Source organism: Gigantopelta aegis, chromosome 8 (assembly GCF_016097555.1).
Source record: "Gigantopelta aegis isolate Gae_Host chromosome 8, Gae_host_genome, whole genome shotgun sequence".
Classification (NCBI taxonomy): domain Eukaryota; kingdom Metazoa; phylum Mollusca; class Gastropoda; order Neomphalida; family Peltospiridae; genus Gigantopelta; species Gigantopelta aegis.
In genome coordinates, this window is record NC_054706.1 from 40,855,942 (window position 1) to 40,873,000 (window position 17,059).

The window sequence follows — 17,059 nt, forward strand, 5'->3', positions numbered from 1 at the left end:
TGTATTTATAAAACTTTTTCATATCATTTTACATTAACGCAAACTGGAATTATTGAAAAACGTGTTGCCGATATTAAATATACAATTACTGTAAAAGCAGGCCAGTGATTGGGTCAGGGTACACTATGATGATCTGTTAATCTTTGGATCTGGAATATCCTTGAAATACAAGAGTTGTTACTTTTGTCAACAGCAGTTGACACAAAAAACGTCACTAAATTTGTACTAACGTTTGGCAAGGTTAGCCAAATCTCAATTTTCAGTTTTAAAACTAGTTTCAACTAATCAAACACAATCAAATTTTCAAAACATTTTATTACATGATCCCTCGATTTGATAATGTACCTGATGTTGCTAAATGCAACATAATATTGCAAATTCTTGACAAAACCCATACGACCACTATAAAAAACTTTAAAATACAAGTTGCCATTTCAGATGTGTTATTCATATATACAGAATATTTGACATCACATCCACTTCTGAAATTAACAACATTATCCGATTATCATAGTCTCAGCATTTCTGCCCAGTGGAAATCAATTTTATTATGTTACAAGGCAAGTGATCATTTATAGGGCTCCCACAGATTGGACACCACAAATATCTAAAGTTAGAATAGGCAATTTGTTTTGAGGTAAATTTTGGTTTACTTTATTAAAGTACAACATTCTTTACCAGTGCACTGGCCACTAAGAGCGCTGTTTTACATTACAGGAATTGGGGCAGTTTATGAGTCATTTATACTGCTGTAATTTAAAGCACCAAATAATTGTATTTAAAAAGTAAGTCTTCAGGTCTGAATGATTAAACATGTTCTATATCATTAGATATAAACTGCCAATCAAATCTTGTGCTACACATGTTTTTGCATGGAAGGAATGTGACAATATGCCTTAAAACAAACAATGTTGAGGCCAGTGTTCCATTAGAATTTCTCATCAATACTACAAATCATCAAATTAAATGCAAATGAGATCACAATACAGCGGTCATACAACCATTCAGCTTTGCAGTTTTGAGCAATTCAACAAAAAGTGATTAAAAGTTATCCAATAATTTTAAAAACAATATTGGAATTACATAAATATAATTCCAATCTGCAACTACTAGTGTCATAAATCATTTTATACAACCTCGAAATCCAATTTTTATCACTCCTCATTTCTGCACTACTTAGTAAATAGATTAACTGTTAAACAAAATGAAATTAAAAACAGTTTCATGTTGAATCGGTAAATGCTATTTTTTATTTAAACATGCAGACATTGTGCTACTGCATGCAAGTTTATTGATGTAGTGCATATACACAGTACTATTCTGTAAATATGTTAATGCATGTGAAAAAAAAGTCAATCGATAGACAATTTTCTCAAGCTCAGTTTTATCGCTTCACGTCCGATTTGTTCACTAGCAGCTTAGTTGAATGTAATAAAGTACAGAAACATGCACAACAATATTGAGTTGAGAACTGTGAAATTTACAAAATATTAAGACATAAAATCTGTGGAGGAAGTTCACTTCTTTATAATGGTGTAATACAGTTCAGAACTAAAATTTTAACCACCATATGAAGAACATTCTGGGTAAATGATCATCAATGATCGTGAAAGTACCAGATATAAGCATTCTTAAATGATGATAAATCAAATGAAACAAACTGAAAGTAAGTGTATAGCAATCAGCTTGCAAAAACGACGATATGGAAATACATATTTTTACGTAAAGAATAGTGCTAATTGAAAGCAGGCATAAGAATGTAAGAATTCCCTCATTCGGCTACTGATAGAATAAAAAAACTAAACCAACTGCAGAATCGGGGAAATGCTTTTGTGTATTACAAAGTTCAATTGTTATTTGATTGTGTTTTATATTGATGAACTAGTAATACATTTGTAACAACTATTTTGACAATTTCACAGTAAACAAAAGAAAGAATTCTCGTCTATAGCATTTTGAATGTCACTGCCTATGATCAGACTTGGAAGTTATGAGCAATTCCAAATTAATCTTTGGGTACTACTAATCAAAGTGTTCCAATTGCCTCAATCAAAACAATTCAGCCAGCAGTCCCTAATAAAGAAACCTTCACATCACTGTTTTCTGGCAACAATACTGTGCAAGGTTTCTGATTTGGTCAATAAGTTGATCAGTAGCAATAGAAAGGAGCAAGGGACCTAATACAGAAGAATGTTAATTTATTTTATTCCAAAATAAACTAGTGTAAATGGTTTCATGTTTTCAAAATACAACAGCATCCAGGAGTCGCGTTTAAGCAATAGGCAAAATAAGGCATAGCCAGTTTGGCAGAAGCCAAAATTAATTTTCAGGCCAATGGGGCATATGACTAGGTCACTTCTGCAATTTGCCACATGCCGCTCTTAAATTCAAGCCCTGCATGGAAATGAAATGTTGGATTTTAAAACAATTAAATTGCTCTATCCCATATCTGTGGGAACCCCAACTTAAAGTTTCAGCACCAAGTAAATTTAAAACATTTCTTATGCAATTTTTCTATTGAAGTATCATTTGAACAACATGTAATACATAGGTAAGATCATAACATATATTATAGATATGCAAATATGATGTTACAGAGCAATATGGATGAAGGCCCGAGTGTTTATAAAGAGTGCTCTTTTCCTTTAAATTTTCATAAACACAAGACAAATGTGCACAGGGAATTACTGTGCATATAAAAAGTTAAGGAAACTGCACATTTGCAATAACTGGAAGGCGGAAACCGAGACTGTTGTTGCCCTGGAAACAAGGTGACAGGACTACAGACCCCATTAAGATGCTTCAATTGGTGTAAGAGTCAACATCAGCGTCGGGGTATCCTTCCAATTACTGTGGCCTACCGAGAAAAAATCCCGAAAATCCATAATACTCTGCCACATAGTTTTCTTCAAAACACAATCATAAAATAGGAATAAAAAAAAAAAAGTAAAAATTCATTGTCAATATTAAAAATTCATGTCCCATATTTAACATGAGCTTATACATTAATAATTTAACTTCTTGGGGACCTCCCAGGAGAATTCTGGTCGTCCGAAATGTCCATAGCAAGCGGTTTTCTGGTAGATTGGTTTTCTCAAGGCCAGTTCACTGCAACAACAAAAAATAAAATTAGGGCGAGATACAACACAAGAGAAAAACATTAACTTAACTCGACTACTGGATTAATTTTTGACAAAAATATGTTTATGGGATATAAGATTTTAGCTTTTAGTCACATATTTTATAAAATCGTATAAATAATAAAATAATGTTCATATGTGAAAGTAAGTATTATTTTCATAATTTTTCTCATTTTTAGGATATTTTAGAATAGTTAATGTTTGAAATTGCACAAAAACTGATGATGTGTTTACTTACACAAAAGTGTGGCCATACATGTATGTCCTGTATTTAGGGACATTATTCATAATGATGGTGCTTTACTGACCAAAAGTAACCTATCATTCATATCCCAATATTTCCTGATTTTTGAGGTTGGTAAAATAGTCTAAATTTATTATCAAATAAGCAGTCAGTCTTCTATGAATTACTGAACTTGATTGTGAGTTTGATCGTTGCCACCTCAAAGTTGCTAAATAAACCAATTCTCTAGTAGTCTTAAAGATTTTCGCAACCAGCAGTAAACATTAATTGATCTCACATTCACAGCTATTCACAACAAAATTCAAAGTTAATTCTTATTTGTTGATAATCCTTATTATGTGCCCTTATAACAGCCTAAACAATTAACCATCATATACCACTGTTTCATCTATTACTAGAGTGTTTAATACAGGCTTACAATATCCGAACGAGTTACATGACACAACAAAGATGGACGACTTTTTAATAGATTAGCAGTTGGTGATTACAGCACTTATGTAATTTATTTTAAACTACAACTTCTTTTGACATGAAATAAAGGCATGCTCAATTTATTTTTTTGAATTTAATTTGCAAATATGTGGATTTTCATCAGACTATTCAATTAATATTTATCGTTATTAATGCTGTTAATTGTTATAGTAAATAACGTATTCTAAACGGATGAAATTCGTTTGACGTATTTTTAAACCCATGAAGTGTACCAAATTTGTTGTGTAAATTGATAAACTGATTAAACATTTCTGACCATTCTAATTTTTGTAGCAGTCTAAATTTGATTTTACCTCCCAATAATTGTGTATGTGTGGGAAATGTTTTTATATTTGGAAATAAAATGAGGTTGATGCTAGTACAAACAGTAGGTATACACGAAATATACATACACCAATGTATTTAATGTGTATTTGTAGTCTGTTAATCTACATCTTACAATTTCATCAAAATCCAGACTGTCTCTCTAATGTCAAATACATACACAACAGCTGCTTCAATAAACCAGGGGTCCAGAAATAGAAAATATTTCAGTAGCCCACTGGACAAGAACAAACTAAAATTTACTAGCCCGCCAGAATTTGTACTAGTCTATAGAATATTTATATTATTTTTTAACAATATCTTTATAATAGAAAGCCCCAAACCTACGTACACGCTAGTCTACTTGACAACTTGCTTCGCATTTATGATGGTGTGTAAAATCATGGTGTTTTTTAAGATTATCTTTATTATGGCATCCCACGTTTGGAATAAAATCCTTTGTAATGTCGGGAGTTTTTTTTATCAACAACATTGGGACCACTATAGATCAATAACTTAACTCCGACTTGACAAAGATATCAGAGCCGTTCATAACTGGTAGTGGAAGGTCAAATGACATGTTACAAAATATTGAGGGAGGGAGACTGGTTGGGTAATTGGTGAATTAAAAATGCCACGTAAATGTCAGTGCCCCAACCAACACTATCAATTGAATTAATTGCAGGCCTACGTTTAACTAGTTATTTAAAAAAAAAAAATAATATAAGGGATCTAATTCAGTATGTAGTGCACACCTGAAATGCTTGGGTCCTAATTCGAATTGAACCACAACCTCAGAACCAGTGGGTTTTCCCCATCCCAACTATCCTAATCATATTTGCTGTAAATGAATTTCAAGACAAGTAGCATTTTTAATTCAACAATTATGCCACCAGTTTCCCTCCCTCAACATTTTGTAACACGTCATTTGACCTACCGCTACAAGTTACGAACAGCTCTGACAGCATTACGTCATTATCTAGAACAGCCCCAATGTTGTTGATAAAAAAATATACAAACTGACAAAATTTGTCATTACAAAGAATTTTATTCCAAACATGGGAAGAAAAATAATAGACGTAAAAAAAATACCTAGGCTTATTCCTACATACCTATTATCATTTCTTTTCCTTCTTGTTATTATTCAGTCTAAATTTCTTTTCTTTCTTTTTTAAAGAAAGTATAAAATTACACAATTGCCATTTTCGGGATCTCAAGTAAGCTTTGTAGGCCAACAGTTATGAACTAAAAGACAATTTTAGACTTCGCTGATTTCCGTAACGAGTTCATTTCTGTAGGCTACAGAAGCCACTATTTAATTCAATCCCTTTTTTTTGTCATAACTATATAAACAGTATAAATGAGTTATCCTTATCAGACATTGTGATCTATTACCTTACAAAAGTGGACTGTTTCTAATTAATAATAAATTAAATAGGCAAAGTAGTTGTGATCGGATTGGTACGTCATCGAAGATGTCTATTAAACCTGTGTTTTCCAATCTGTACAGCAAAGATAAGTACCAGTCATATATTAAAATCTTGCATGGTATTATTAAACAGATCTTTCTATCAGCTACATAGATAAATAGTGGCAATCAATATATAAAATTATTTTATGTGTAATGTGTTATTTTTCACATGGTTTATTTGTTTTTCCCCTTACTGGTTATCGGGCTCTAGCAATGTACATATTTGGGGAATACTAGTATATTTATGACTACTAGCATTTGCATTTTAAAAAAAATAATTATAATATGGGAAAATTAATCACAGAGGCGAGTGTCCCTTTTTTTTTTTTTCCCCCCATGGTTACAATTTTTACGGTCTGGTAAAGGGAAACACTGCTTTGTAATAAATTATGACAGATTGGTGAATAAAGCATTCAGACTTTCTGTAACTGAAAGTTAGTTAACATTTTTATGTGACCTACATTAATGAACAAAGAATTAATATATTTTCAAGATTAGCTTGAAGACCACACATACTTTACTATCTTTCCTGGTCTAAGATCAAAATTGTTTTTAACAATTTGTAGTAGTTCTTTTTCAGACTTTGATGATGTTCCGTAACTGAATACAGTGATGGACAGAGGCTCAGCAATTCCAATAGCATAAGACACCTAAAAGGAAAAAAACCCAGTCAATGGGCAAGCCTAGAAATTAGTGGTTAATCAGTGTCTTTGTCCAAGACAAATTTGTCAAGCTTTGACAGTCACAATTAAGTTTACTTAATATTAGTGGTCATATATATATATACACCTCGTCATAAATATCGCACCACACATTTTAAAGTAAAATTAGAAAATATAAGTTTCGGTTTTTTAAACTGCAAGTATATATTTAATATACTACAACATCTGTGAACATAATATCACAAACATACCCTGTTCCGAGCTGCACGTGCATGCTCAGTCGAGCATGATTGATCCGGGGGTCGGTTTGCTAACAATGCAGTATGCACATAGCCTCTTTTGGTGTATGTTATGTTGGCAGACACAGCTAAAATTTGATTTTAGGCATAAATTAAGATTTATTTTGACCAACCAGTGAAATGCCCAAGCATCCAGTGCCTCTGAACCAAAGATGGCGAATTATTGGTATGCACCAGACTGGTATGTCATGTCGTGCTATTGGAACACAATTGAACATTAATCACACTGTCATCAGCAGGCTAATACGTAAACATACTGCTTCCGGTGAAGTGAAGGATGCACCGAGGTCTGGACGTCCCAGAAAAACCAATGACAGGGAAGACCGTGCTCTCGTACGCCAAGCCAGACGAAGCCCAAAGTCTACTTGTACACAGCTGCGACATGGATGGCATCCATACAACAGAGTGTCCATCAGCACCATCAGACGATGCCTAAATTCTGCAGGATTGAGAGCAAGACGACCAATCAGACGTCCACTCCTCACAAATCAGCACCGCCATGCCCGTTTAGCCTGGTGCCAAGCACGTAATCGCTGGAACCTGAGGACATGGAGAAGGATCCACTGGTCCGATGAAAGCAGATTTTTGCTGCATCATACAGACGGGAGGGCACGAGTTTGGAGGCAGAGAGGCACAGCATATGATCAGAGGAACATTCAAGCTGAGGTTCCATTTGGGGGTGGATCCGTCATGGTGTGGGGGTGTTGTTCCTATGATTGTAAACTTGACCTCATCACAGTTCCCGGAACACTGAATGGACAGATGTACCAGAACTTGATCCTGGACGGTGCTGTTGTGCCTCATTTCGATAACCATGCTCTCGCCACACGTCCAGTCTTCATGGACGATAATGCCAGACCACATAGTGCTCGAGCTGTTGTTCAGCATCTCCAACACAACGCCATTGAGACACTACCATGGCCTGCCAGAAGTCCAGACCTAAATCCTATTGAGCATTTGTGGGACATTTTGGGACGTAGGGTGAGAGCAAGGGATCCTCCAGTTCAGAACCTTCAGGAATTGACCCATGCATTGCATGATGAGTGGCAGCAGATCCCTCAACAGAGCATCAGACATCTGGTGACAAGCATGAGAAGGCGTGTAGAACATGTTATCCAAGTGCGAGGCGGTTACACCAGATACTGAGTTAGCCAGTCATTGTGGACCTTACTAGTGTGTTTGACATTAATGAAATGTGAACTGTGTTGTGTGTCTGTTGTAACGACCCCGGCAGCCATACTTATTTCACCGTATTTTACGGTGATTTTAGTGAACTTTACTTTGCTACAATTAAACCCTCATTTAGTGCTCAAATTCGGTCTTGTGTTGTAAATTTTCTGACTGAACGCTCACGAGGCCATATAAACAGTTTAATGTGCTTTTCTAAGCACCATTTTTATGAGGCTGAAGATGCAGTTTTACTTAGTGAACAAAATTGGGTGGTGCGATATTTATGACGAGGTGTATATATATATATATATATATATATATATATATATATATATATATATATCAAATTCTATGTACATTATCAGCTAGGATAATGGGACTTGAAACAGAATGAAAATGATAGCAATTTTCAAGCACCTACCATAGTTAGCAAAATAAACATTTCTCAAACACTACTTGGAATTACAGATTTATTTATGTAGATGACTGGGAATATTTGGTACTAATTTCAAGTGAATCTGAGACCAAAGTGCATGGGTAATTTTTATGTTGATATGAAATAGAAGAGCCTAATGTAACTATGGGTATATATGGGTGTTTGACGTACACTACAACAGCACCACAGTAGCATGGCAATTATTACATATTCAGTAATTGTTTTTACATTTTTTAATTAACCATATAAAATTAACATTGCATCTCATTTACCAATAATTTACAACCAGTTAGCAGAAGTGGAGATTAAAAAAGGTAATGTTGTGGTGTCAGGCATACTCAAGTTACACATATGTAAAAACTGTGGATAAACGTTGGCTTGAATTATAAATATTTCTTTTATATATTATATCAATTAACAAAGGACATGTCTGGAATTATTTCTGTATAAAGATTTATATTTCTACTCAATTATGTATTAAAAAAAAATATGCTATATACGTGTTATACTTTTTCGTAAAATATTCCTTCATTCAGTTGATACATAAGTTGCATTATAAGTGAATAAAACACATCTACTGAATGAGTATTAATGTAATATTTGACACTAGAGTTAACCTTTCAAATGATACCAAAATTGTCTCACATGAAAGTTTTTAAAAATGACGTATTGGTTTACCTGACCAAGGAATTGCCCATAGGCCATTTTGACATGCATCACTACAAAAAAAAAAAAAAATGGTCGGATGGGAGGATGTGTTTAGGAAGTAAAGGGCGAGATGACAGTTTAACATGGCATCAGCCAAATACAAACTAAGTTTGATTCACAACAAGGCCTTGTTTTCACGATCTCTAGACAGAACTACCATTTGATCAGGTTTCGACCTTTACGTTTTTCAGAACTGCCCACTCACCTGAACAAGAACTCGTTTGCAGAGATTGGCTTTCACCAAAGACTTCGCCACCCAGCGAGCAGCGTAGGCTGCAGATCTGTCCACTTTAGAGAAGTCCTTGCCAGAAAAAGCCCCACCCCCATGTGCACCCCATCCACCATATGTGTCAACAATGATCTTTCTTCCAGTCAAACCAGCATCACCCTGCAATAAGATCAGAAATAATTTTTGATACTACTTTTTGGCTATATAACCAAGTTCAAAATTGTTTTAGTATTCAGTCCAACAATGGCTCTCTAATTTACTGTCCTAAATATTCAAACAGTAATTTCAAGTATTTGAATACCTGGGTTTTTCATGTTGTATGGGGTAAGTAACACCAAATGAGATGGATAATGGATTCTAAATTGGGTCCAGCATGCTGCCTGGCTTGAGCATTCAGTGTGGAACATAAAGCATGTCTCTCAAGTTTCGTAAGAGTATTAATAGTGACTTCACGCGAGTAGCTGGAATTCATAAAACATTTTCATCAACACAGGAATGGGGTTCATCTATAATAACCAATATATCAATTTCAAATCCAACATGAATAAACAAGAATTAAAACAGGACAGCACATACCCTGGTCTTTGATATACCAGTTGTGATGCACTGGAACAAGAAATAGTCCACTTACAAGCAACATGAATGAATAAGCAAGTATCAGCTTATTTGTGATGGGATTCTAATGGCATCTGTGAACTTAATAAACATGTCATAACCTATTTTTCAGGCTCGTAATTTATGATAACCTGTACACGAGTTACCAGTTACTATACTGATTTAAATGCCTGTACTTGCAACAGAAATTTAGTACAGATAACAAAGTAAAGTAATAAATTATTAATAGCAATTCAATTATTTTCCTCGGATTTTTTAAAATTACTTTACACCAATGATGTATTTTACAGATCACAAGTCAGTACTTCTAATGGACGGAACAGGCCAGATGAAGGAAGGAAGGAAGGAAGGAAATGTTTTATTTAACTATGCACTCAACACATTTTATTTACCGTTATATGGCATTGGACATATGGTTATGGACCACACATATTGAGAGTGAAATCCCGCTGTCGACACTTCATAGGCTACTCTTTTCGATTAGCAGCAAGGGATCTTTTATATGCACCATCCCATAGACAGGATAACACATACAACGGCCTTTGATATACCAGTTGTGGTGCACTTGCCGGAGCGAGAAATAGCCCAATGGGCCCACAGACGGGAATCGATCCCAGACAGACCACTCACTTTACTACTGGGCTACGTCCCGCCCCCAGGCCAGATGAAAAGCAGCAAGCTAACTCACCTGTGGTCCCCCAATAACAAATTTGCCAGAAGGCTGTAAGTGAAAGACTGTCCGTTCGTCCAAGTACTGCTTTGGAATGACTGCTTTAACAACTTTCTCCTTAAGATCTTTTCGCAACTGCTGCAATGTGACAGTCTCGTCGTGCTGAATGGAGACGACAACAGTGTGCACGCGCTGTGGGACGGCAGCGCCTTTGATGTAGCGGTATTCAACTGTGACCTGCAAAAAAAATATCAAAAACAATACCCGTTTGTCAGACTTTATAAAATATAGTTTTTAATTTGTTTATTCAATATTAATTTAAAAAACCCTCAAACAAATACTGCATAGATAAAAATAAAAAACCCTCAACCAAATAGAAAGTTGAGTGGCAATATTACTGTGCCTGAATCACCCACCTACCCTGCATGATGGTTACAATTTAGTACTATTATTAGGTGATTACAATTTTATTTGTTAATTCTGTCCACTACTCATAATCATTTCTCCCCAGCTGCTAAACACTAACTACATGTAAGGCATTTTGCATACCAGTTGTTCATGGGAAGACTGGACGTGGAAAGTTTGCTTGTTTAACGATACCACCAGAGCACACTGATTTAGTAATCATCGGCTATTGTTTGACACACTGGAACAAGAAATAGCCCAGCGATGTGGATTAATCTTAGACCGACCGCCCATCACGTGAGCCATTACCACTCCAGCTTGTCCCTACTGGAAATGGAGTAGTTTATTCACGTTGTCTGTTAGACACTAATCGACACTTGACTACTACTTCCAGGCCCCTTTTTGGTTTTAATAAAATTCAGGTAGTACTAATTTCCAAGTGTATATTTGGTTCTTTGGGAAATAGACAAAATGTTAAAAGTTCATTTATAATGACTTATAAAAAGAAAATTTCAATTTAATTCAGCAAACTTGCCTGTGTTTTTGAATCCGGTCTGGCCCATGGCAGTTCTCCACTTCGTCGGAGCTGGGCAATCTTTGCATTGAGCTGATGTGACAAGACCACCGTCAGGGGCATGCATTCTTCAGTTTCATCAGTGGCATAGCCAAACATGAGGCCCTGTCATCAATAAAAATAGGTTAACACAATAAGAGCAATGTACATGCAGGTCACAAGATTTTAAAACTAAAGGATAACTAAAAAGAATGTGATGCTCAACAATCCCAGGGCTCGAAATCAGTGTTAGTACATGCACCGGTGCATGCTGATTTTTGCGTGTGCATGTAACTTTTAAAACTGGGTGCACGCGGTGCATGCTAATATTTTTCAAGTACTGTGTATTGCGTATACTAGTATCCTGTTGTCTACCACATTCAGACTCAAGTTGTTCAATTTTTCGTATGCATTTCGTAATCTGTTCGCCACATGAAAACGATAACTTTTATCTTATGGGCGCATCCATTTCGTATCCCATAATCCTACTTACAACAATGGTTGTTCGGTCATTTCCGTGAAATATATTTGCGAAAATTGCCGGCAATATCTCGGTTATATCCGTGAACGGTATTAGGGAAGGTGGTCGAGACTGACTTTGGGGTATCCACGCGCATAACAGTTGTCGTCACTGACAAATTGAACTCCGCCAGATCTGTGATGAATACAAAGTACCGTAACTGCCGTGAACATTTTCGACCTCAGATATGAGCACTTGATCAGATGATTGCGAACGTGCAGTTGCGTTACTCGCGTAGTTGACTCGAAGTCAGCCAGTGATTATTTCAATCTCAACTTCTCGTCGAATTCCGTAGGCTAATTTATATTATACCAACAGAGTTAAAAAAGTTGATAACTTGCTTAACCTTCTGACTACTGCAGGCGAGATATCTCGCCCGACGTCACGTCAGTCGATATACTGTACACTGTATACAGTGCATTCCCCAATTCATATTTCCCGCCGTTTTGCACACGACACTCACCGGAAACGGAAATATAATTAAAGAAAAAAGATTTTTTTTCAAAATGGTGGTTTTTGTTTTGATTTTTTCAATTGAAAATACCTTGAAATTTTGAGTTCAAAAAGTGGTTTTCGGCAAGTATTTTCGCTTGACAACAATGGCGGCACGTCGCGGTAATTTTCAGGGATCGATAGCTGATTGTAACAGCTAATTTGATAATAAATTTGATCGTTTTACCAACAACGAAAATTACCAAATATTGCAATATGAATCGTAGTTCGGGTTTAAAAAAAAATTCTGGTCAGAAAACCACTGTTATCGGGAATAATGGACATAAATACTGGACAGCTGGCCACAAATGCCCGTAAGTAAACGCAACTTTTTCGATTTTTTGCCTAATTTTAATCACCATTAGCCGATCTAAAATAATAAAAAATACAAAAAAAGACACGAAAATAATACTTACCAATTCATATATGAACTTTATTTCATGTATTTATCAAACATTTAAGTGAATATATGTGAGTAAAAATTATAAACTTGTACCCACTCAACGTGGTTTTTGTTAAAAATTAATCCAGTAGTCTAAAGGTTAATACAAAACAACTATTCGTACGTTTTTGTAATAGGCCTATTATAGATTTCTGTAAGGCGTTTACGTTGGGTGAAATTTTCAAATTTGATCAAGAATCAGTAATAAACGCAGTTGTATAACGTTCCGGTACTGTTAATAAATACATATAGGTATTGCCGAATAATTCTGAATACGGAATAGCTTCGTATAAAAAAAAGCAACTCTCTAATCAAGGTAATTAAAATAGTATTTTCCTCATTGTTAACAGGATTTACCTTATTTTTGGTGCATGCAGAATTTTAATGGTGCATGTAACTATTTTTTCAGCATGCACCTGGTGCATGTAGATTTTTTTTTTAATTTCTAGCCCTGCAATCCTCATATATTACTCTGACCAATCAAAATGATTAAAACTAATTATGAACAGGATTGTGTGTACGCCAACAATTTTTTTTTTTTTAAGTTGTGGCCTCCGCCACAAATGTTAATACCTAATGCGTAAAGGCAGGACAAATTACCAGTAGCAAAATCTTGTTAAAGGAAGGGACAATTAAGGCATTTGATCTGGTATGCATTTCAACTACCGTATATTGCCGTGTATTAGCCAACTTTTGAAGTCTAGAAATACTTTCCAAAAGAAGAGAGTCGGCTTATACACGGAGGCAACAAATTGGAGCATAAAATTCTGATCGAAAATACTCCCGACCGTGACTTATAAATTTTGATCAGACCCTAAGCCTTTCACAGATTATGTAACAATAATTTGTGCACAGTATAAATAAAACACCCCATCATGCAATATTATGCAGTTTTTTGTTCTTGGAATGCATTATAAGTTTGATGAATAATAATAATAAATTACCTTTTTATTGTCATTTCAATGGTAAAAACGTATTCTTTCCAACTGTCCGCCATCTTTGTTTGACCTGTGCTGGGACCAGTCTTTCATATAACAAATTTAAGATACAAAACGGTGTTTTTTCTTCAAACAAGTATTATATTTTTAATATTATTGTTTTGTTGGGAGGGTTCATTAAACCGTAAAGTGATGTCATACAGTTTGTGTATTTTGTTATTAACAACATTGGGGCTGTTCTAGATCAACGACGTAACGCCATCAGAGCTGTTCGTAACTTGTAGCGGTAGGTTAAATGACGTGTTACAAAATGTTGAGGGAGGGAGATTGGTTGCGTAATTGTTGAATTAAAAATGCCACGTGAATGTCAATGTCCCAAACAAACACTATCAATTGAAGTAATTGTAGGCCCACATTTCACGAGTTATTTTTTAAAAATGTTTTAATAATATAAGTCAGGAGTGCACACCTGATATGCTTAGGTCGTAGTTCATGAACCACCTCCTCGGAACCAGTGTTTTATCCCCATCCCAACTATCCTAATCATGTTTGTTGTACATCATAATAAAATTCAAGACAAGTTGATTCCTATATATACTGAACAAAAAACAGAAACTTCCGATTTGTACATATAGTATTTGTTATGTTAAAGAATTCATTGTGTAATGAAATTATATGTAAAGAATTCATTGTGTAATGAAATTATATAGGTAGTATTAGCCTTGAGCTGTATTATCAGGATTCATGAATTTTATTGATTATTTTTGCACTGTTAATCGTTGACAATGTGAAATTCAATTTGCACGTGCATGCATGGTTCGACATGTCCCGTGTAGTATTCGGTCAATCGTTTTACTTGTCTTACTGACATTATTGTCAAGTGAACGAAAACGCTTTAAAATTTGTAAAAAATAAATAAAGTTTTTTTTACATTGTAGCATTTTTAGTATGCCAAGAATACCCAATAATTTACGCGAACGGGCAATTTGGCATGCTTGATGCTGGCATGTCAACAGAAGACGTTGCAAGGCATGTTGGGAGTTCTAGTCTAGCGATACGAAATCTTCATGTATGATTTCGAACAACAGGAAGCACCAACGACTTGCCATGCTGTGGACATCCGCGTGTAACAACGCGTGTTCAAGACCGCTATATCATGAACACACATTTGCGCAATCGATTCCAAACTACCACTGCTACTGCTGCTAACAGACCTGGATTTTCTTTACAATGTGGTGATGGCAGGGTGCGTGTCTACCATAGGAGAAATGAACGCTATGCCAACTTGTGTTCTTGAACGAAATCGTTTCGGGGGTGGGGGTTGTGTCATGGTCTGGGCAGCCATTGCCCATGGTTATCGTTCACCACTAGTTGTTATTGATGGCAATTTAAATGCTCAACGTTACCACGATGACATTCTCGCTCATCACGTCATTCCTCTGTTCCATAACAACGCCAACATCTCGATTTTTCAGCATGATAATACCACCTCTCATACAGCTAGAGACACTGTAAATTTTCTTAGGACAAATAACATTGATTTCATTAATGACTGGCCCAGTAAAAGTCCTGATCTCAACCCCATCGATCATGTCTGGGATAGTCTGGACTGAGGCGTCGTCCCAACCCACCCGCTAACGTCAACGAACTTCGTCAAGCGCTCATTCAGGAATGAAACAATATTCCACAGGCATAAATCAACACTTTAGTCAATTCTATGCACCTGCGATGCACTGCAGTGGTCAATTCAAGAGGTGGTCATACCTGTTATTAAGTGGGTTGAGGTTTTTTTTAACCCCTACCACACTTGCTCAAAATTTCTCCCAGTTTCTGTTAACCTATGGCCATGATTTTTGCACCAAACGATACATCATGGAACACTCTTTAAACACATATGTAATTATTATTGTTTTCATCAAGTTATGTTCAAGCAAAGTTAGCAGAAGTTTCTTATTTTGTTCAGTATATGTTTAGCTGCACGTTCATCAAACCATCTAACACTGAAAAGGTATATATATATAATTGTGTGCATCAAATTATCTGAACCCCTGCGCGTGCTGTAACCTCACTGTGGTGCAGGGGTGTAACATTCTCTTCGGGAATGGCCAATACAGCACAAAATTGAAATTTTGAGTAAAAGCCAGCATCTACATGTATCTGTGATATTTGTGTTTTTGCACAGTTCTTTACACTGTTTTTATTTAAACCTTTAATTTTTATATTGATGTTGATCATCACTTTGTTTGCATTATCATAGTTTGACACCCAATAGCCGATTTATTTTTCGTGCTGGGATGTCGTTAAACATTCATTCATTCATTCAAATTATCTGAATAGTACATATAGTAATTAAAAAAGCAAATGGTCTTCATCTGTGTATAAATGTCATAATTATATTCTGTAGTACTCCTGAAACGTTTTAATAAACTATAACTCCATTCCTGAAAGGGAAAAGAAGCCAAGACTACACTAATGAACCACACATAAAATTAGAAGAAAACATTGGTTTATTGGTTAATTTTTGCAACATATGTCTCTACATTTACATGTACCAATTACTAAATTAATAAATGCTTGATTTTCGCCGTAGCATTTTGACGAGTGTGATTTTTCACTCGCCCAAGCATTTTCAGGTGTGCGATTTTTCACTCGCCTTTGTTTTTCAAAAGGCAGGGACTGCGCTACCCTTTTTTTTCTATTCCGAGGGGTCGGTTTATACAACGGTTCAGTTTGTATACAAATTTTATTATCAGTTTCACATAATGTATAAGCGGCTTCTGTTAGTATGATGTTTTATTGTGTTTAGAAAATTAACTATTGGAACTGATGATTTTTGTTGTTCTACACGTGTATGACATCGAAAGTTCATCAATGCAATGAAAAACACAAGCATGACGTCACTGTCGTTTCCAAATCAATGCCCAATGCATTATACCCGTAGGTCACTTATCAGTGTTGTAATAAACTATACAGGTCACATGGTGCTATCACAACAAGTCTACACTGACAGTCTTATAGTAGTTTACAAGAAGTGTCAGCTATTGTTATGATTGTGTGTTTTGTTGTTTTAATAATAAGCGAAACAACACGTGTAATACTGGTTCCAAAATGCAACTGTTTTAGTAATAGCATCCCTGCATAACTGGAGCATGCAAGACGTCACGTGACACTAGTTTTTTCACCAATAAGAGCAAACAGGGGACTTAAAGCCAGGTGGCCTGAACTTGAAAAAAAGTAGAAGATTGGGTTTTAACAGAGCTAGCTGTCGTG

General features: G+C 35.5%; 1 protein-coding gene across 1 annotated transcript in view; it reads right to left on the reverse strand.

The window, feature by feature from the left end:
• Window positions 1–298: 298 nt before the first annotated feature.
• LOC121378821 (S-adenosylmethionine synthase-like) overlaps window positions 299–17,059 on the reverse strand; it is a 30,467-nt gene continuing 13,706 nt past the window's right edge. The window contains exons 3-7 of the mRNA XM_041507150.1: window positions 11,380–11,523; window positions 10,458–10,676; window positions 9,131–9,313; window positions 6,167–6,300; window positions 299–3,108 (exon numbers count right to left, since the gene is read on the reverse strand). Coding sequence (XP_041363084.1) covers window positions 3,006–3,108; window positions 6,167–6,300; window positions 9,131–9,313; window positions 10,458–10,676; window positions 11,380–11,523 — 783 coding nt within the window. The 3' untranslated portion in view covers window positions 299–3,005. The remainder of the gene's footprint in view (window positions 3,109–6,166; window positions 6,301–9,130; window positions 9,314–10,457; window positions 10,677–11,379; window positions 11,524–17,059) is intronic.